General features: G+C 39.2%; 1 protein-coding gene across 1 annotated transcript; it reads left to right on the top strand.

The window, feature by feature from the left end:
* Positions 1-1,283: 1,283 nt before the first annotated feature.
* Positions 1,284-20,326, top strand: kat2a (K(lysine) acetyltransferase 2A). Its single transcript, XM_036589587.1, has 18 exons — positions 1,284-1,784; positions 3,403-3,526; positions 4,893-5,038; positions 5,243-5,332; positions 5,950-6,131; positions 6,482-6,673; positions 7,851-7,957; positions 8,068-8,157; positions 8,449-8,585; positions 9,218-9,426; positions 10,698-10,824; positions 12,764-12,874; positions 13,087-13,230; positions 13,704-13,818; positions 13,943-13,979; positions 14,108-14,171; positions 15,085-15,169; positions 15,298-20,326. Exons 1-18 carry the CDS (start codon positions 1,560-1,562, stop codon positions 15,489-15,491), a joined length of 2,379 nt encoding a protein of 792 aa, XP_036445480.1. The 5' UTR covers positions 1,284-1,559; the 3' UTR covers positions 15,492-20,326.
* Positions 20,327-21,045: the final 719 nt, after the last annotated feature.

Genomic DNA, 21,045 nt, shown 5'->3' with positions numbered 1-21,045 from the left:
CGAGTTATTGATTCATTCATTGTCTCGCATCATAAGTGAAATGCTATAGTGCCTTCAAGTGGAGGAGCTGAAAGCAGCAGCTTGAGCTGCAGTAGGTGTGTAAACTGCATCATGTTTTTCTCAGGATAAATGGAAAAACCAAAAGGATGCAGTGGTGCAATGGTTAAGGGGACAGGAACCAAACTATAGGTTTAATCAAAAACAGATTTACAACAATAAAACAATAAAGTGTTTAGAAACTTAAATGCATTTACCTCATTTCTTTGAATTAAAAGGGTTTGATGTATCTAAACATCTAAAATTAGTTAAACTGTCAAAATTTACCCATTACACCCCAGACCACACGATAATAATAATAATAATAATAAGTTCAACTTATATAGCGCCTTTCACAAACCTGGGGACCCTTTACATAGTGTCAAAAAAAAGAAGACTGAAGAGAAGAAAAAAGAAAGGGTTTTAGCAGAGATGTGAAAGTCCAATCCATGATATCACAAAAATAAATGCAATACATATATCTGCACATTCAGCCAGTAGCAGCTTAGCCATGCCATTTCACACTGAAGTTATGAGTGTTTCAACCTGGACAGCTTACTAAATAAAACATAATAAAAAACTGTCAATCAGAAGAATTTATTTACACATTGTCCAAAAAAACAAACAAAAAAAACATGCATCTACAAAATAATTAATAAAATAACTTTGCAGGAGAAGGGAAAAAGATGCTTATACATATTATTTATGAATTTATTTGTCAGGGACAATGGCCATTAATAAACATCAACAGAACTGTAAAACTGAACCAGAGTTAGCTGAAAGGGTTAATTTTCATCTGCTGTCCATGGCCACATATTAAGAGACAGTTTACATTAAAAATACAAAATAAACACTGAAATGTGAGGTATAATACGCCATTCAAACTGCACAACTAGCAAAATATATTAAAAGAAACATAAACAACACATACAGGAATTACATTCCACAGTGTCTACACACAACTGGGCATACAAGAAACAATCATGATTCTTTAGCATCACACAGTGTAAAGGACAGCTGCTGTGTTCAACTGATGTAGAAAAATACAAATTGAAAAAAAAAACAGATATAGACAGCAATAACATATATGTTATAAACAGTGATGAAAACGGCCTGTTTCATTCAGAAGGGTGAAGAAAGGTATAATTATACACATGAATGTGGAGTTAAGATTATACGTGACAAAATGAAATATATATAGGCCCTGTGAAACGTTAAGCCTGTACAGTAGGGGTGGTACATACCTGACATTTAAGTTCACGTGGCTGAATATCTTTTATATTTAAAGTTGTGATAGACTGCATACCGGGAATGATCGATAGTAAGAGCTCCATTGGAAACTACACTACCCAGAGACAGCTGGTATTGGGCATGCGCAATGTAACTATTGTGTCTCGTGGAGACAGGCGGCAGCGAGGCCTGAAAAAAACGTAAATAAATAAAAAACAGGTACTGGTCCATTAAGCTTGTAGCGCCCAGATCTGACCACATCGACTCTCCGGACGGAGAAGCACCGTGCTGGTATGGCGGAACCGGCGGGTCAAGCCTCCACGCAAGTCCGGCTTCAGCAGGGCCCGAGCGGAGGCTCGGCGGGCTCCGGCCCCAACTCAGGCTCCGGATCCGGCAGCAGCGACCCGGCCCGGCCCGGCCTGAGCCAGCAGCAGTGGGCGAGTCAGAAAAAGGCCCAAGTTCGCGCTTTTCCTCGGGCCAAGAAACTCGAGAAACTCGGAGTGTTTTCGGCTTGTAAGGTAGCTAGCTATAGCTAAGTTAGCTAGGCTAACCTCACTATAGCAAAGACCGAACTAGCCCACTTTATTGTGCACAGTGCATTGCATGGGAGACAAACGGCTAGCTAACGTTAGCGTTAACAAACCTGGGGACTAAAACCGTCCGGTCCGCTCAGCCGGACTTGCCCCAGTAGCTCAGACAGCCTCATGCAGCCATTCTTACAAGTTGTTTTTTTGCAGTGTCCTACTTTCTGTGTTCCTGACTGTCCCCAAAGTCCGGCTGCTACACTGCTGTGGACAACAGTCCATGAAATTAGTTCGTTATTGTTGAAAGCACAGTTTTTGCAGCTGTGTTAAAAAGGTGGTTCTCCAAGTGCTGTTTAGTGAAGGCAGTGGTTCTATTAAGAACCACAAGTTCTGTATAGAATCATTTTTTTTATGTTTAAATGGTTCTTTGCATGGTAAAATTGCTCTTCAGATGGATAGAGAATGTGTTGTATGTGATTGTATACAGAACCTTTTTGAAAATGGTTCTGTATAGCACCAAAAAGGAGTTCTTCTGTTTTACAAGCTTGACATTATCACAATAGAAGAACCCTTTTTGGTGCTGTATAGAACCATTTTTAATAAAGGTTCTATACAACACATTCTCCATCTGTCTGAATAATGAATTCACTATGCAAAGGACCAGTTAAGCATACTATACGGTGTTCAAGATGCTGTATAGAACCATTGGGTTCTATATATTTTATATATATATATTCGTCTATAGGCTTGTCACTGCGCCTCTGAGTCATCATCTCCATGGACAATCTACACCTTATCCACATCTCATTAGACTCATTCTGATCTTCTGCACCTCTAATCTAGCAAATCTGTACTTGCACAAATAGATTGACATCTTGTACATCTTCTATCCATACCTTGATTAATCTGGAAGATTTCTATATCAATATTCTGTCCCCTGTGTACCTGCAACTCATTTATTTATCTACCTCAGACTAACTGCACATACAGAATGTGTACAACCGTCCATTTCATAGTTTTATTTCATAACTTATTACTGTATAACTGTACATTGAAAATAATACAATACTAGTGTATATAGTATTGTATATATTTAGAGTCTGTGTGTATGTATTTCTTTTTTTCTTCATATATATATATATATATATATATATATATATATATATATATATATATATATATATATTATTTTTTTGTTTTTGTATTTAAATTCTATAAGGGGGCTACGCACCTAAGATTTTCACTCACCTTCCACCTGCGTAAATGTGATGTAAGAATAAACGTGATTTGATTGTCATTACTAAAGAACCCTTTGGAGACCCATCTTTTTTAAGAGTGTATGTTTGGAAAAACGATTGTGGATTGGTTCAAAGCTTTGGTTCTCCTCAGGAGATTGTTTACTAGACCTACCCTTCAAATTAGATGTTAAATAATTTCATGTGTTAGAATTCAGCTGTTATATTTAGTCTCTCTAGTCACCCACTTTACTATCAAGGAGGAGGGAACATCTCAGAATACACAGTGCCTCCAGACTAGAAACCATTGCACTAGTCTGTATCACTATATAAACAAAGCTGTTTCCAAACTGTTTTGTGATGTTCTCCTACCTCAGGCTAATGATTCTTGTAAGTGTAATGGCTGGAAGAACCCCCATCCTCCCACCGCCACCCGGATGGAGCTCCAGCAGCAGGCGGCCAACCTGAGCGAAGCATGCCGCAGCTGTGGCCATACCCTGGGTATGTTTCCATCAGTCAGCTGCAGCCTGAATGTTTTTTTTTCAACTGAAGATATTTTGTGTAGCGTGATGTGCACTATATGTCCAACATTTTTACTATAATGAAGAGTATTAATAAGGGGTTTGTCCCCCTTTGCTGCAGTAACAGCCTCTACTATTCTGGGAAGGCTTTAGACTAAATGTTGGAACATTTGCTGTGGAGATTTGACTGCGTTCAGTTACAAGATGACATCAGGTTCTGATGTTCTCGGGGATTTCGAGTTTAACTTTTCTGAAAGGAATTGGGTGGAGCTCCATCACTCTTGGCAGTATTTAGTAGGTGTGGTAGAGCAGGGAAATAATCAAACTGCACTAGCAGAAAGCCCCACAGGCCTGTCAGTAACATTCAATGTTGGGTAACGGTTAATTGTCATAAAGATAGCTGCGAAGAACGATTGTCTTTTTTTGTTTATTTTATGCAGCTATTAAAGCACAAGCTTAATGTGGCCGAATTGGCTGATTAGCTGTCTTACTTCCTGACTGATCCTTAGTAGCTCCCAACTGATGACAGACACAGCCTGAGCTCAAATAAACCCACAATACTCACCACTGCCCTCTAAACATGTTATAGCACCAGTCAGAAGTTTTTTATGGTTTTAATAAATACAATGAAGGCTTGTTAGCTAACAACTGTAGATTATAACAGTGGTCAGCTTAATAATTGTGATCAGTGCATAAAATAAGTCCTCTAGGACTAGAATTAGACACCAGCTTAGATAAACAGGTTATACTGATTAGAGTAGCAAATGGGTTTTTGTTGTTTTCACCTCTAAATATGAAAAATGAGAAGATATTGCTGATTGATTCTTGTTTTAACTCCTTGAACCTGGAATGTCAAACTGGGGACCTTCCGGGCCAAAAGGCTGCTTAACGTTTACCTTCATCTAACACTCTGAATTCAGTTCATGAAGGCTTTACTAATTAGCTGATGAGCTGAATCAGGTGTCTTTAATGAGGCAGAGTTCTAAAGTCAGCAGTGTTTTGGTCTGCGAGAACTCGAACCTGACACGTGCCGTAAACGCTATGGACTGGTTTCCCAGACATGGATTAAGTCTAGTTTTGGGCTAAATTGAAGTTCCAATGCCAAATTACCTTTGAAATATCTTTGAAGTCCAGAGTTAACCTTAATCTGGGTTTGAGAAGCCAGCCCTGAGTCACACTTTAGTTTCTGACTTTGTAACTACGTAACTTTTAATAATAAAATGTCATTATAGTTACTGAATAATAACACAAGGGGTGAATTACTGCATTACCTGATATTCTGTGTGTGTGTGTGTGTGTGTGTGTGTGTGTGTGTGTGTGTGTTTGTTTGTGTCTTGAATGTGTAGCGGAGCATGTGTCTCACCTAGAAAATGTGTCAGAAGAGGAGATTAACAGGCTCCTAGGAATGGTGGTGGATGTAGAGAATCTCTTCATGTCTGTGCACAAAGAGGAGGACACAGACACCAAGCAGGTTTACTTCTATCTGTTTAAGGTAAAACATTCGTATTTCACACAGCTGTGCTGTTTCACACTTACACCTCAGAACATGAACAGTTTTGGCCCTAACTTTTAATAATATAGTAATTGGACTATAGTAACATGCTCGGTACTCAGTAGCTCTCTGTAATTAAACATAATTGCACATTGTTTTGTATGGGAATAAAACCAATGCTTTGTGCCTGTTGTGTTTGTGTAGCTGTTGAGGAAGTGCATTCTGCAGATGGGGAAGCCGGTAGTAGAGGGCTCACTTGGAAGCCCACCGTTTGAGAAACCCAACATAGAACAGGTGGGTATCAGGGCGGCTGTGGGTGAGACAGAAACGTATATATTTGTTTGATAACAATTTGAAAATACTTTATCATTTATTTCATCTTTCTAAGAAATGTTAAGCTCAATATATTCTTTCTATGTCTCTCTCCCTCTCTCCCTTCTCCTTTTGCTCTTTTTGTCTCTCTCTCTCTTTTTCTTTGTATGTCTCTTCTTTCTTTTTTCTTAATCTCTTTCCCTCTCTGTTCTCCCCCCTCCCTCTCCATCTCGTCCTTTTTCTTGCTCTCCTTCTCTCCCTCCTTTCTTTTTTGTCCTCTTCTTTCTCCTCTCTCTCTCCCTCCCCCCTGCTCTCACATCTTTCACACTCATCTCGCTCTTTTTTCTTTTTCTTTCTCTTTTCTTTCTCTGTTTTCTTCCGCACGTTCCGTCCCTCTCTTGCATACCTCTGTTTGTATCTTTCTCTTTGTCTCTCCCTTTTTTTATCTTTCTTCCTCTTTTTGCTTTTTTTGGCTCTCTCTCACTCATCTCCCTCTCACTTCTTTTTCTTCCTCTTCCCTTTTCTCCCCCTGTCTCTCTGCTCATGCTCTCTCCTTCCTCCTCTTTCTCTCTCTCTTTCTGTATGTGTCTCTCTCTCAGGGGGTTTTGAACTTTGTGCAGTATAAGTTCAGTCACTTGGCTCCTAAAGAGAGGCAGACGATGTATGAGTTGAGTAAGATGTTTCTGCTGTGTCTGAACTACTGGAAGCTGGAGACACCGTCTCAGTTTCGCCAGCGGGCCCAGAAAGAGGACGCCTCCGCATACAAAGTGGATTATACCAGGTGGGCTTGGGTGTAATTAAGAATTTTATTGATGTGTGATGTCAGGTCACGACATATTAATGATCTGTGTGTCATATAGTTTATTGTTTAAAAGAGGAGGACTTATTTAGATTCACACAGTCCTTCATTATGGGAGCTGTGGGTCACGTTGGCTGTTCATTTCTATAATGCATGTAAAGTATGTTGGTTCTTTTTGCTGTTGCACTGAATAATGTGCTCTTATGTGTACTTTGTAATGGCTTAATGTTTTTTTTTCTGTTAGTGAAATATTTCTGTGGATGTTTAGTAAGAATCGATAAATCATTTTGCAGTAATGATCTAATGCTTGTGCACGTGTATGTTTTCTACAGGTGGCTGTGCTACTGCCATGTCCCGCAGAGTAACGACAGTTTGCCCCGCTATGAGACGTGTCAGGTGTTTGGCCGTAGTCTCCTCAAATCCATCTTTACAGTCACCCGCCGGCAGCTGCTGGAGAAGTTCAGGGTGGAGAAAGACAAACTTCCCCCAGAGAAACGGACCCTTATTCTGACTCACTTTCCCAAGTAAGAGACACACACACTCACGCTCACAGACACCTGACAGATTTGTCAAACTGCCTGTCCCCTTGACAAGTGTGCTGGTCTGCAATAAAACCTTAGAAACACAGTTTAAGATATTGTATCGTTTACATTGCATACCTTATATTCTAAATAATATTGACCCACTAAAATCATCAGTCTGCCCAGAATGCAAAAAAGAGCTGAGTACATACTCGCATATGTTTTGATCCTGCCCCATCATTGCCTCCGTTTAGAATAGGATCAGACTAAAGCTTGAAAAGGTATTCGGTTGCTCCATAAAGAGCGACCCCTGTTTTTTTATACTAGGTATGGTTAAGGATAAGTTTAATCTTACACCTTGTCAAATCCAGTCAAATTATTGTTCATTGCTCATAAATGTATCTTAATTAAGTGGCTTGATGACAGACCACCCACAGTTTACCTTTTGGAATAATGAAATTATGAAAATCCTTCCCTTTGAGCGCTTATGTGCTAGAATTGAAGGTAACAATACAGAATTTGAGCGCCCTTGTTCTCCCTTCCTTTCCAGTCTTCCACGTCATATATGTGAAATTGTTGAATGTGCTCAGGTTTGGCCGAGATGTTGTACTTGACAGTGTTATTAAGGCGGATGGCTAAGTTTATTTGCATGTGTTTGTTTTTGGATGCCTAGAATGTCCACCATTATGTCTAGCAAGCTGTCTTTTGTTGTGAGTGGGATGGGGTAGGGGGGTAGTTATGTAGTTTCTTACCCTCCTTTGTTTTTTCTTCTTGTTTTGGTGTTGTTTTTCTTTCCTATGATTGAAAATTAAATAAAAATCATTATCGTGAAAAAAACCCTGCCTGCCCCATGTATGCAACCCAAGGGTAAATTTAATGATTTTGAGGCCCTTCCACACCTCTTTTCCTTTTTTCCCCTCATTGATTTACCGAAATCATTCTCACTCACTTGTTCCATGAGCACTGTCATTGCTAGCATAGTTGCTTTGCTTACTCATGCTGGTCCATTGCATATATCTAGTTTGTATTTTTATGGAGCTGTTGGCTCGTAGGAGTTCTGGCTGGTTGCCTACTGTAAAGTCTGTGCCTGATGCAGCCTTAATCCACAGAAAATAACTACAAAAACACTGATTTCTAGACATTTTAGATCTTTTTGTCTTTCTGTGTTTTTGTATGTTAGGTTTCTTTCCATGCTAGAAGAGGAGATCTATGGTGAGAACTCTCCTATCTGGGATGCTGACTTCACCATGCCAGCTTCTGAGGGGGCACAGCTGGGTCCTCAGACAGGTTTGTGTGTGAATGCCTGTTGGTTTGTGGAGTATGTTCTTCTCCAAAGTGGTCCATTTTGAGTGAGTGTGTGTGTGTGTGTGTGTGTGTGTGTGTGGTGCCCTCTGCAGTGCTGAGTCCTGTGTCGGTGTCCGGTTCTCCTCTGCGTAAAGGTCCAGCAGGCTCTGCTTTGGATACAGCCACCTCCGAACCCATCACAGGTACACAGCAAATGATGATTCACTAATAGTCACCAGAACACGTGAAGTCCAGCATTATCTGTCCTTATTTTTATATTATTAAAAAATTAATGACAGTGTTTATTGTTTACAGTACAAATGAAAACGTTGTGAGCCAAACTCCATAATTATGCCTGTCTTAAACATCTCCCCATCTCTCCATCTCTCCCCATCTTTCACTCTTTCCCTCTCCTTTTTGTCTTGTGTGTCTGTCTGTCTTGTCTCTCACTTTATTTCTTCTCCCTGCTCTCTTTTGTCTTCTCTGTCTCTCAGGAGAGAAGCGGAAACTGCCAGAGGCATTGACGCTGGAGGATGCTAAGCGGATCAGGGTGATGGGGGATATTCCCATGGAGCTGGTCAACGAGGTCATGATGACTATAACAGACCCTGCTGCCATGCTGGGCCCAGAGGTCAGCAGAATGTCTCTGCTGTACAGCACTCACAACACACACCACAGCTGCTGGCTCTGCCTGAAATTCACTCTGCATAACAACAGCGCTTAAATCAGCCCAGGCACTCTTATACTTTTATAGTTTTGTATTCCACCTAGTCCTTACTGAACCTTACAAAACTTAGAAGAATATCTTGGCACTTCTGGTCATCAGCATTGTGACTAACAAGACAACAGTTGGATGGATAGTTATGCAATCGACATATACCCTAATGAATAACAGCAATTTCCCCAAATGCAGTTGATCAGCAAAGGTGTTTGATGACTAAAATTTACTTCTTAAGATTTACTGGAGCTGTAAGGCTTATACCCTGCCAATTAGCACCTTGCAAAGTGCATACCTAAATTTAACGCTCTTGTCTCGGTGTTATGTGGTTTATGACCCTCTATAACATACTGTTATCTATAAAAAATAGAAAAGTACATTGTATAGCTAAAATTAGTAGTGACAGGCCTCTTGATGCCTGAATTGTGGTAAAAGTATTGATGCAGTTTGAGGCAAATGTATAGTGATTCAGGCATGTAGCTTACCAGAGTGTTCTTTTGATGCTGAAAGGATGTTAGCAGTGATGCCTTTGTTTTGTCCCTCAGACAAGTCTCCTTTCGGCTAACGCTGCACGGGATGAAACGGCGCGTCTGGAGGAGAGGAGGGGCATTATTGAGTTCCACGTGATCGGGAACTCGTTGTCTCAGAAGTCCAATAAGAAGATCTTGATGTGGCTGGTCGGACTTCAGAACGTTTTCTCCCATCAGCTGCCACGCATGCCTAAAGAGTACATCACACGCCTGGTTTTTGACCCGTGAGTACATTAATTAACCTTTTGCCTTAAATCAAGCATGCTACTTACTATTAACTATGGGTTGCAAAATGAATAATTTTTACTCTTTAACTAGTCATTTTAAAAACTAGTAGATTAGTTGTTGGTACTACATTTGAAAAGAAAAGTTGTAGGTTGCAGAAGAGTGGGCTAAGAGGGACTGGGGCATCAAAGGCTATGGGGTTTTTTTTGTTTGTTTGTTTTTGTGTTTCTCTTTGTTATTCTGTTGTTTTTGGGTTTTTTTTAAGTTGGTATTTCAGTAGGTTGCAGTCTCAAACACTTTGCCCACATAAGTACACTATGACTATCTGATGTAAATTGCACACTAAAATCGCCACAGCTCTCAAAATCTCACTTGTCACAGAGAATTTAACTGGTTTTGGTTTTCTGCGCTTCCATTCACTGGTGTTATTAATCTGGTGTTAAATTAATGGGAAACAAACAATTGTTTGTGATACTGTAGTAAGCAGTTGCATCTCTATTCACCAGAAAGCTTTTCTGAGTGAAGTACAGGCCCAGTTGTGGAACCAGTTATATACTGTTTTTTTTTACAGTTTATATCAGTGGAATTAGTTTCCACACAAATAATGTACTTTGTTATTTGTGTTTACCAGACAGCATTATTTCTGTTCTCTGTGGTTTTTTACTGCTGCTTTATTTCAGGCACTGTCCTCAACTTGTTGACTGCTGCCAACAGCACCAACTATTAGATTTACTAGATGACACACCAACTAGTCTATATGCACCCCCACTCGTAACACTGCTTATTAAAACCTCCTTATGCTGCTGTGGTGACCTGTGACATTTAACATCTAAAAGTGTTTTCATATTTAAGTGTTTTCTCAGTTCATTAATCAGTCAGACCGAAAAGCAAACCGCAGGTGAGCCATACATAGGTCGTCTGTGGATGATGCCCAAAAACAGTGTTTGTGGCTTATTTTAGGGGGTCTGAGTTTGTTAGATGTGTTCACATATGCATAGAAATGCTGAGTCATCTGTCTGAGACCATTTGCAATGCTAAAACAGACTAAGTGTGAAAACACCCTAACGCATCAGCTTGGCCAAAGTACATTGACTACAACAAACAAAATCTTGAAGTGGTTTTACATTCAGCTGACAGCTAAGATGTTATCAGCAAACGTATTATTTAAATAGTTCCCTTTTAGATGTTTGTGTTTATTTTATAGCAACATTCTGATGTTAGAGCCTTCTGTAGCAGTCAGTTTTATCCCCTGACTTCTTGATACTTTCAGGAAGCACAAGACGTTGGCTCTGATAAAAGATGGCCGTGTGATCGGTGGGATCTGCTTCCGAATGTTCCCCACTCAGGGCTTCACTGAGATTGTCTTCTGCGCTGTTACTTCAAATGAGCAAGTCAAGGTACGAAAACATAGAACTACTGAAAAGAATAGTTTTGTCGAAATCTACAGTTTTACCCCAAATCACTCAGTCAAAACACGTTGGGCATCTGAAGTTTGCTTCTTTACTTTAGCACTGGAGATGTGAGGCTAACAGGTGATTCAGGCAACAGCCAATGAGAGAGTTTGCAAAGAGAAACAAGGTGAAGGGACATATGTCAGCTTTTCAGTTCCTAGTAAAATGCTTGTCCAGTTCTCACTGCAGAATAAAATGTTCATGTTTTCCATCCACGTACTCATACACAAATTGTAGTTTTGTTAGGCATTTTGTATGTGCACAAACAGGTCTGGCCCAGTTTCAGCTTTGTTTGTTTTCTTTTTCATATCTTAAACCCAATAATTGTGTGATTCTCTCTTTTGGCCGCACTTAACAGTTCTGTAAAAGAATGACACTAAGATGTTCTCCATTCTCTGTTAGGATTTTACCAGTCATATATGCCTGACTTAAAGCCACAGGGAACCTAAATGCTTGTTTTCCTTTTAAGTATGTTAACCTTGCTCTAGTTGGAGAAAAGTATTGTGAGTAGGCTAACAACCAAGCGAAGGCAAACTTAGCAAGCATTTGTCTGCCTGACATCAGTTTGTTCATTCATTCATTTAACCAGCCGCACCAGCAATAAAGTGAACAAGAGCCTTCTTTAAGTCATCACATTAAAGCTGAATAATATTTGAATGATGGACACAGCAGGGTCCACAACACTGTCTGTGTATAGTCGGCTTAGAATAGTAATGGACTGACTGAGTGCAGGTCTGCTGTTTTGAAATAAAAAATTGGGGAACAAAAATTCCACTTCAAAAATAGCAAAACACTTATGTAGTACAGTCACCTTCCATATCCTAATAAAGTCATTGCCTGGAGGTACTTATGACTTAGGAAAATAGTCTTTTCTGAAATGGACCAAAATAGAACCTTTTCATTCAAAGTGCTCTCTTTAAATTTAGAAGTATGAGATTCTACCTGCGAATAAACTCACTGTGGAATGGAAACTTCACCACAGTGTTCAACATCCAAACTCTATTACCATAAATACTTAAAATACATGAAATGTACATAAAAATCAAGGCAGCTGTTTCAGTGTAATACACTTTAGTGCACTGTTTTACATTCATTTTATTTTTATATAAAACTTTCATATTCATTTTCTGAGCTGCATTTGTGTTATCATATAATTCTGTCTAGATGAGAGTCATGAGGAAATATCAAGAAATAAGCACCAGAACAGTTTAATTTCATAATGTAAACCTATATGGTCCTCATACTGACATGTTGAGTTTTCATACTGTATGGGAATATGGTCCTGTGGGGAAATGTATTGCACTGTGTTCGCTACATGCATATGAGAAAAGTAGTCTGACGATAAGGATAAATATATTGTGTGACATCATTTATAAGGGGAAAAAAGCAGTATGATAACACAAGGCTACAACATGTATATTTCTTAATATGTATTAAGCCTAGTACATCAACATTATAAATATTCTCTCTCTGCTGCTGTGTGTGTATGTGCATGTCTCTCCTGTGTGTCTCGCGCTCTGTGCTCTTTGTGCTTCATTGCTGTCGTCTCACTGCAGATGTCCTCTGTATTCCTGAAATTGAATGTTTAAAAGGCTATAAATTAGCTTGCTAATTTACTCTGGTAGCTTGCTTGCTGCTTTTCACATTAGCATCAGGTCTAATCAGTATTTTTAAGCTGTGTTTTATTATATTTCTCTTTTTTTTTGTTGTTGTTTTTCTTACGAACCTTACCTAGTTTGTTTAATTTTAATTTTAGTAACTTGCTAAATTAGATTAGATTTCTAATTAGATAGATTTTTTTGCTGAATTAGTTTTGGGTATTTTGTAGACAACTAAGTGTGTGTGTGTGTGTGTGTGTGTGTGTGTGTGTGTGTGTGTGTGGCAGGGCTATGGTACACACCTGATGAATCACCTAAAGGAGTATCACATCAAACATGGCATTCTTTACTTCCTAACCTACGCTGATGAATATGCCATTGGCTACTTCAAGAAGCAGGTATTACTCACATTCATCCTCTTCTTTTTCTCACAGCCCAGTTTCTGCATTCAATAAATGTTTGTGTATCAGCATCAGTGGATATGCACGTGAAAAATATCTCTCTCAGCCCAAAATCCCCATATTAGTGCATCCCAACTACAGCTGTATCTTTATGTTCATCTGAAAGATTTTTTAATGTGTGAATTCTTCTATCCGTCATGTAATGAAAGGGCTTCTCCAAAGACATCAAAGTGCCAAAGAGTCGCTACCTTGGCTACATTAAGGATTATGAAGGTGCCACGTTGATGGAGTGTGAGCTCAATCCCAGAATTCCCTACACAGAGCTGTCGCACATCATCAAGAGACAGAAAGAGGTGAGTCCCACACATAAACCTGCAGGATCCTCTGTGTTCTTGCGATATGAGACAGCTCGCCTGGGCTGGAGATAACTGATAGACAGTGACGGTGTAGGATACCCAGTCGCTGGGGGGGACCTTTTTTCTCAAAATGAATAGCACCATTTTTGATGAGTTGTGTGAATACTCAGAGCCAACTTTAAAATGTGCAGTACTGTTAGCTTAAATTTCGCTCTGTGTGAGACTGTAAGGTTAGTCACTCTTATTTGTTGACAAATACGTCGTTATGAAACGTAGAAGAATAGTATCTATAATACTAATATCAAGACCACATGCATTTAAAGTCTAGGTTTATAAAAACTGACTTAGCTTCATGTTAAGTTAGTGCTATTTCAAAGTTGGGCACAATCGGAAGATGGCATGTTGCATGTGATCTCACAGTCTTACTGTGTGTTGATGATCATTGGTCTCTTTGTGTGTTTGTGCTGCAGATCATTAAGAAGCTGATTGAGAGGAAGCAGAGTCAGATCAGGAAGGTTTACCCTGGACTTACCTGTTTTAAGGAGGGAGTCCGACAGATACCTGTGGAGAGCATTCCTGGAATCAGTAAGTGCTTGTGTGTCTATGAGTATGGATGTGCACTTCATGATTTCATGCCACAGGTGATCTAATCTGTGCATTCTCTCTATCTCTCTTTCTTTTTTCCCATCTCTTCCTCTCTCTCCCACAGGGGAGACTGGTTGGAAGCCCAGTGCCAAAGAGAAAAAGTAAGTGACAGTTATAGACTGATCGTACGTGTGTTTATTATTATACGTTCCTGTTTATTATATATTTTATTATTGCTAATATACATAATAAATAACTTTTATGATCTGAGTGATATTTTATTCTCCAGTAAAGAGCTGAAAGATCCTGACCTGCTCTACAACATACTGAAGAATCTTCTGGCCCAAATTAAAGTAAGAATCTTTCTCCTACTTCCACAAATACATTAGTGCCAGCTTTGGCTCTGAAATCGGATCTGTCAGACCTGTCAGCTCTTTTGGGACCAGGCAGGTCACCTGAAACCCTGAAATTCTTTCTCTTTCTAAAGGAAATACATAGTGTTGATATCAGACCGATACCAGCAGAAAATGTTGGCACAGCATAAATCAGAGTAAAGCAAGTTACATGAAACAGTAGCCATATTAACTTAAGAATGAGTAGCTAGCTAATGTAAATGACCTCTTTTCTGATTGGCTGCCCTGTATTGTGCCTTATTCAAAAAGCGGTCCAGGCTGAAACATTCCACTGTGAATAGGAAGGGCTACACTGCTGCAGGCTCTATAGACAAAAGTTTTCGGACACCTACAGGAACTACTATGATATTCCATTCTAAATTTATAGGCATTAATATGGAGTTGGTCCCCACTTTGGGGCCTTCCCCAAACTGTTCCCACAAAGTTGGAAGCATACAATTGTCCAAAATGTCTTGAAGATTTCCCTTCACAGGCCATCCCCTGAAAAACAACCCCATATCATTATCCCTCCTCTACCAAACTTTACAGTTGGCACAGTGCAGTCAGGCAGGTAATGTTCTCCTGGCATTAGCCAAACCCAGACCCAGTGGTGGCACTTTACACCACTCCATCCGACACTTGGCGTTGTGCTTGGTGACGTAAGGTTTGCATGCAGCTGCTCGGCCATGAAAACCCAAGCCATGAAGCTCCTGGCGCAGTTTTTTTTTTTTTTTCAGTGCTTAAGTTTAAAAAATAGTTTTAAAACAGTTGCCATTTTTTAAGCTTTGTAGTTAAAGGAAAAAAAAAATCTCCACTTGTAATCACCTTTATGTGCTTAATGTTTCAGTGTGTGATTGTTTTGTGTGAATTTTAGACCCACCCTGACGCTTGGCCTTTCATGGAACCAGTGAAGAAGTCCGAAGCTCCAGATTACTATGAGATCATCCGATTTCCCATTGGTCAGTGCATCCCCTTATTCACAGCGTAAAAGTGCAGCTAATTTCAGAAAGCAGACAAGTACCACTTTTACTGTCCCCATTATGTGATTCAGGCCAATTTCATAATCAGCCTCTGCTTCCACCATTAGATCTGAAGACCATGACGGAGCGGCTGAAGAACCGCTACTATGTGACTAAGAAGCTGTTCATCGCCGACCTGCAGAGAGTGATCACAAACTGCAGGGAGTACAACCCCCCTGACAGCGAGTACTGCAAATGCGCCAACACGCTGGAGAAGTTCTTCTACTTCAAACTTAAGGAGAGCGGCCTCATTGACAAGTGAAGGCGAATGCCCAGAGAGTAAGGGACCAGAGAAGGTGCAACATTTCTTAAAGGGGCTGGGCATGTGTGGCAGAAACCACCAGAATTCTCACTCATATAGTACTGTATAAAAGTCATAGTCACCTGAGAAAATGATATTTAAAATGATTTACCTGGGAGCTTATTTGCACAGGAAAACCGCTAACATTAGAGTAAATACATGTAGAGGTTCGTCATCAAGAATCATTTATTTCTGTCGGTGTGTTTTTTGAAACATTTTGAAATCCTCTTCTTGAGGCAACCGAGTATTTTGTTACTACAAAATACAATACAGCCAATCAGTACTTCCTTAAGTTATACATGATTAAAGGAGAATTCCATCAATTTTTAAAAATTTCTGCGTAATTCAGTCGTTCAGATGTGCACATTCAGTCATTCAGAGTGGTTTGATGTAAAATGGTAAATTGTAGAGAAACTTACCAGCTCTGCATTTTTTATAGAGGTGGTGTTACATTGTAAATATTTGCTACATTGCAAATGCACATATAGTTGGTTTTTGGTGCCCAAAATATTCAGGATAGAGTTTTTATATGTAATGTTAAGAATAATAAAATAGTGATAAACCCAAAAACATATTCTTTGGGTACTAATTTGCCCCACAGCACCTTGCGTATACCTCTCTAGCCTGCCTGTTTTTTAGAAATAATTTTTAGGTTAAAACTTAAACTCAGAACTATTGTAAAGCAGCATATTCATGACCATATAATAGCTTTCTGTGAATGTAGCTTTAAGAGGCATTGAACTTTCCAACATCTGGTTCCTGTCACCACCATTGACTCTCTACAATCACACATTTCATATGAAACCTCTCTGAGTTTGTTTATAACCTAATGATGCAAATACCCAGAGGTTTTGGGTAAAAATTGTAAAATTCTCCTTAAAATCATGTTAATAATTTAGAGTTAAGTTAGATGTGTTGGTGGTGGAATTTAAGTCCATGCAGTGGCTGTATCTGCACCGAAGAGAAGAGGAACCAAACCTCATCTAACTTTTGAAATCAAATAATTCAGTTTTTTGCTGTGTTTGTTGATTTGCATTTAGTCTGATGTTAGGTTGTGTTTTTACAATCAAAAACACACTTTACTGCCCAGATAAATAGTTTTAAACAATTTTCTTGGCCGACTTCAAACATTTTCACATGTACTGTGTAAATACATATAAGATATGCAAGATTATGAAGAGAGGGAAGAGGAATGACTCAGCAGGGTGTTTTGGGAAGGGATGGGGCTAAGACGAATGTTTCTGGGTAGAGTGATGGATAGTTAAGTGCTTTAAATTGTGGAGAGAAGCCTTTCATTATTCATTCTTCTTTCTTTCTGTTTCCCTTCTGCTCCCTCTACATGACGTTGCAAAAGCATGACTCATGCATACTGAGGCTCATTCGTAGCAGTGCTCCTTATTCATTACAGTGCTCAGACACTTGGACTTCTGCATGTGTCATACACGCTGTGTGGTCCACAACTGACTCAGAATAAGTGGAACATTAGGCTGGCTACATATGTGCTGTATTTCTTCCAAAAAGAGCTAAACATGGAGCACTGAGGCCCTCCAGTGGCGTGATCCACTGGTCAAAGGAGACGTTTTGTGAAAAATCGAATGCACACAATTGTCTTCTTGTTTTTAAGTGTAGTCAGTCAGCCAAGACTTGATTGCTTCTTCTGGAGCTAAGAGGCTAACAAGTAATTAGCATTGTGCACACTTGCCACAAACTGCATCAACTTAAGTAATCTCAAATAGACTTTCTTGTGTAGTTTTTGATGTGGTATGATGTGCTGTTATTTATTTGAATGCCAAAAGTTAGCTTCTTAAAAAATTGTTCTCTGTTGAGGATGTCAGTGGGTATCAGTATCAGGCCAATATCAGCATTAAAATGCTGGGTTGTATGTTAACAAGATAAAAAGAATGAATTAAAAAGCCACACTCACACAGTTCTTCCTGTGGGGTAGTAGAGTATTTGATTAGTTTAAGCATGATTTTTACTTTTAGAGGTGTATATGTATTTTTTTTTTAAGTGTTTAACAGCTTGTTTTAGGGCGTAGGAGTTTTTTTAAAAAGACACGTGGTATCTGTATCAGCCGATACTCACGATTTCAGTTGGTACTGATATCAGAAAAGAAAAAGTGATGTTGCACTATCTGTAGTTAACTGTTGAAAATGGACAGCTACATTAGCCTCATAGAATACAGTGCAAAACTGAAGCAAACATCAGACACCAAACATGTCTTGGCTGATTGACTGCATTTAAAATATTGATCTAATTTATATAATTATATAATTCAGTAAACAAATGCACAATATCGCCCTCTAAACTAGAATCTCTGACATCAGTCTACTTGTTGCACTGCAGTGAAAGGATGAAATGTGATCTGGGCACAGTTTTCCAAAAGCTTTGTAAGTGTTAAGATCATTTTAACTGAGAGAGAGAATGTTTAATGTGATGCTGACTCTGTCTGTTGTGCTTTTGGCAAACCCTGCCCTGATTAGTGATGCTCCACAATGAAAACGCTTGGCTGAAGCCAAGACTAAAATTCAGTCCCGAAAGCAGAAAACAAAAACCAAAAAAGCTGACAATAAATGAAAAAAAAAATAGATAAGTTGCACTTGCTAAAATTATTCCACAGTATGTAGTCTATTGTATATGCCATAAATCCCACACCCTCAACAAAAGAGAATTGTCATCAAAGGCATCCAAATCCAATCATTTTTGAAGTTATATGTTGTTTCTTTGTTTTTTGGGGTTTTTTTGTTTTTTTTTGGTTTTATTTTGGTCAATTCAAGACTGTGTCTACAAATGCTGTCTTTGTGCTCGCAGGGGCTTTCTGTTTTTGCTGGTGCGTCTGCACATTGATTGAGGTGTCATGGTTTTAAGTGGTTTCAAACTTGTAATGGAGGAGTTCTTGGACATCAGATCAGCCTTAATATCTTAGAATGAAATGATCACAAATCACTTGTCTAAGTGTTTCCACACAGCTAACATTTTTAACCGTTGATCTGCCACTGCTCAAACTGTTTGAACTTGCCTGCACTGACCAGGGAGCAAACAGCCTTTCTACACAATATTTCTCATTTTTAGAACCATTAAAACTGTTTGTGAAGTCTTACATTTTGACATGTCGGCTTGTTTAAAGCTGCACTATGTAAGATAGGTTTGTTAAAACTGAAAGAAGTAGCATTAAGTCAGGAGGCAGAAAGAAAGCACTTTAAAAGAAATGGTGTTCTTGTGCTGCTCTTAGGCACCCTGTAAAACCTGAAATATTAAGTTAGAAGTCAGAGGTATCGGGTTGGGGGTTTTTCAGACCACGTCATGCGTTTTTACATATTAATGTCACATACAGAAACTCAGAAAGAAGGTCCCGCTTGAGGTCTAAAATGCAAAATCAGCATTACACTGATGAAGATATGATGACAAAAATAGATAATTTACTTACATCCTCGGACGACACATCCTTCACCAAGTTCTGACAGAGTTTCCTTTGAATGCTCTTTCAACTCGCTCTCAATCATCAGATTCATCTGCCTGGAGAAGGGGTCCGAAATACAACAGACAATACAAATGTTCCTCTGCATGTTGCTTGCAGTTACACATTTCCACCAGAGAGGTCTCCAAATCCCTGAAACATACTTAGAATTTTTTTTTTCTTTTTCCTGGACCAAAATTTTAGCCTTTCTTCTCTTTTGGTGGCTGGAATTTCAGTGCATCTCTAGATCCGATACTCAGAGGCTCAAGTGACTGGCACAGCAGCTTTGGCCCGTTTCTGTGGTGACTTTGCTGTCCACTTCCCAGGATTGGTTGCTTTAGTCAGGTTCAGGTTTCGGGATGTAACGCATCAGATTTTGTGCATTTATGTTTGCCATTTCATTAATGCTCACCCACACAGGGTTACTACTCATGTGACTGTGAACTACTGGTGGTGGTCTCCTTTGGAGTTCAGGGTCTGGGCTGCTGGTTATGGTGGTGCCATTGTTTATGTATACTGCAAGTAAAAGCCATATTTGTCATTACGGTCTTTCTTTAGTGCTTTGAGAACCCATGGTGTCATGCCAAACTTCACTGAAATAACCACACACTGACTTTTACCATCTTCTGATGACACTTTACAAGACATGCCAGTTTTTGTTTGACGTTTCCAAGCTCTTCTACCAAGTAGTGAGTATTTGTACAATAATTCTGCTCTTGTGTAATGGTTGTTAACATAACAAAGCAAAAAAAAATCAGTATAGTTTTGCAAGCTGTGATCAAATCTGGGAACAGTATTTGCTGTAGCCTGGAGTTTGATTTGAAGTGTCTGTTGAATGGTTCTTTTACAGATTACACAGTACATACACACACACACACACACACACACACACACATACACAACCGTGTGTACCCGTGTCTTGCCTGTTCTGATGCTGCATGCTCTCAACAACTTCACGCTTCACATGTAGAAGCGATGTTCACAACATTAACTGACGAGTTCTGTTCCGAGGTGTTTTCCGCAGCGATGCTGCAAACTTATTGATATGCCCCCCACCCCCATCTCTTCTCTTGGTTCTTGTGTTGGTCACATACTTGAATCATGACTAGCTTTGAGGAAGTGCTGCAGTGTTTATATCCTGTTTTGTTTGTTTTTTTTTGTTTAGTTATACAGGCTTGTGTCTGAAGATCAAAAACACATTGTGTTTCCCAAAGAAGAAAAGGGGATGATGTTCATGGCTTTGGTTACATTTTTATGGTGCATGTAAATTGCTGCAGGTCTTTGTACTGTAATTCTGTTTTTTTCTGTTTCTAAAAAAAATAAACTTTTTTATAAGGCACATTTATCTCTTATCTGCTTGTTTCATAGCTAAAAATATAACTATCATTTTTATGTTAAGGTTTCAATAATTATTGGTATTGGATTAATAAAACTGGTGTTGTGCCATCTCTATATTCTTTGGCCCCAATAATTTGATTCTATTACAGTTCTTTAGAACTGTAGAAAATAATAAAACTGTAGAAATAATTCAATCAAGTTGGGGTGGAATTTGAGATTTTTATGAAGGCATCATAAAATCTCAAAATTCATCATCATTTAAAATGATGATTATTTTTTTCACGATTCAGAATGACTTGTTTCCAAAAGATCTGTAATAGCATCATATTATTGCAGGACCAAAGATTCACACCCTGTTGGCAAAGTAACTATGACACTAAACTGTTTGGTGCGTGTGTTTACTTGCGCTACTGTGTGTTTACTTGCGTTTCGTACAAGTGGGGAATCCCTTTAGTCCTTCAGTTTCCCTTTCCTGATGTCACTTGTGTACATGAGCGGGGCCCAGCAAGGGTCTCTCCTGTTCCTATACGGGTCAGTATACTCGCCCTATTCACACAGCAGTTGTATCTTCCCTATTCTCAGCATATTCATATTTTCTGCTGAAGTGACTCGATGTTTAACAAAAAAGCCGAGTTTTACATTACGTTTACATCACGACGACTTCCGTGAATTTATTGGCTGGTTGCAAAGCAGAAGTCCTCATAGACTCATAGACCTGGA

The sequence above is a fragment of the Colossoma macropomum genome, unplaced genomic scaffold (assembly GCF_904425465.1).
Source record: "Colossoma macropomum unplaced genomic scaffold, Colossoma_macropomum, whole genome shotgun sequence".
Lineage (NCBI taxonomy): Eukaryota > Metazoa > Chordata > Actinopteri > Characiformes > Serrasalmidae > Colossoma > Colossoma macropomum.
The sequence above is the reverse complement of the archived record's forward strand: the minus strand, read 5'-3'. Positions and strand labels throughout refer to the sequence as shown.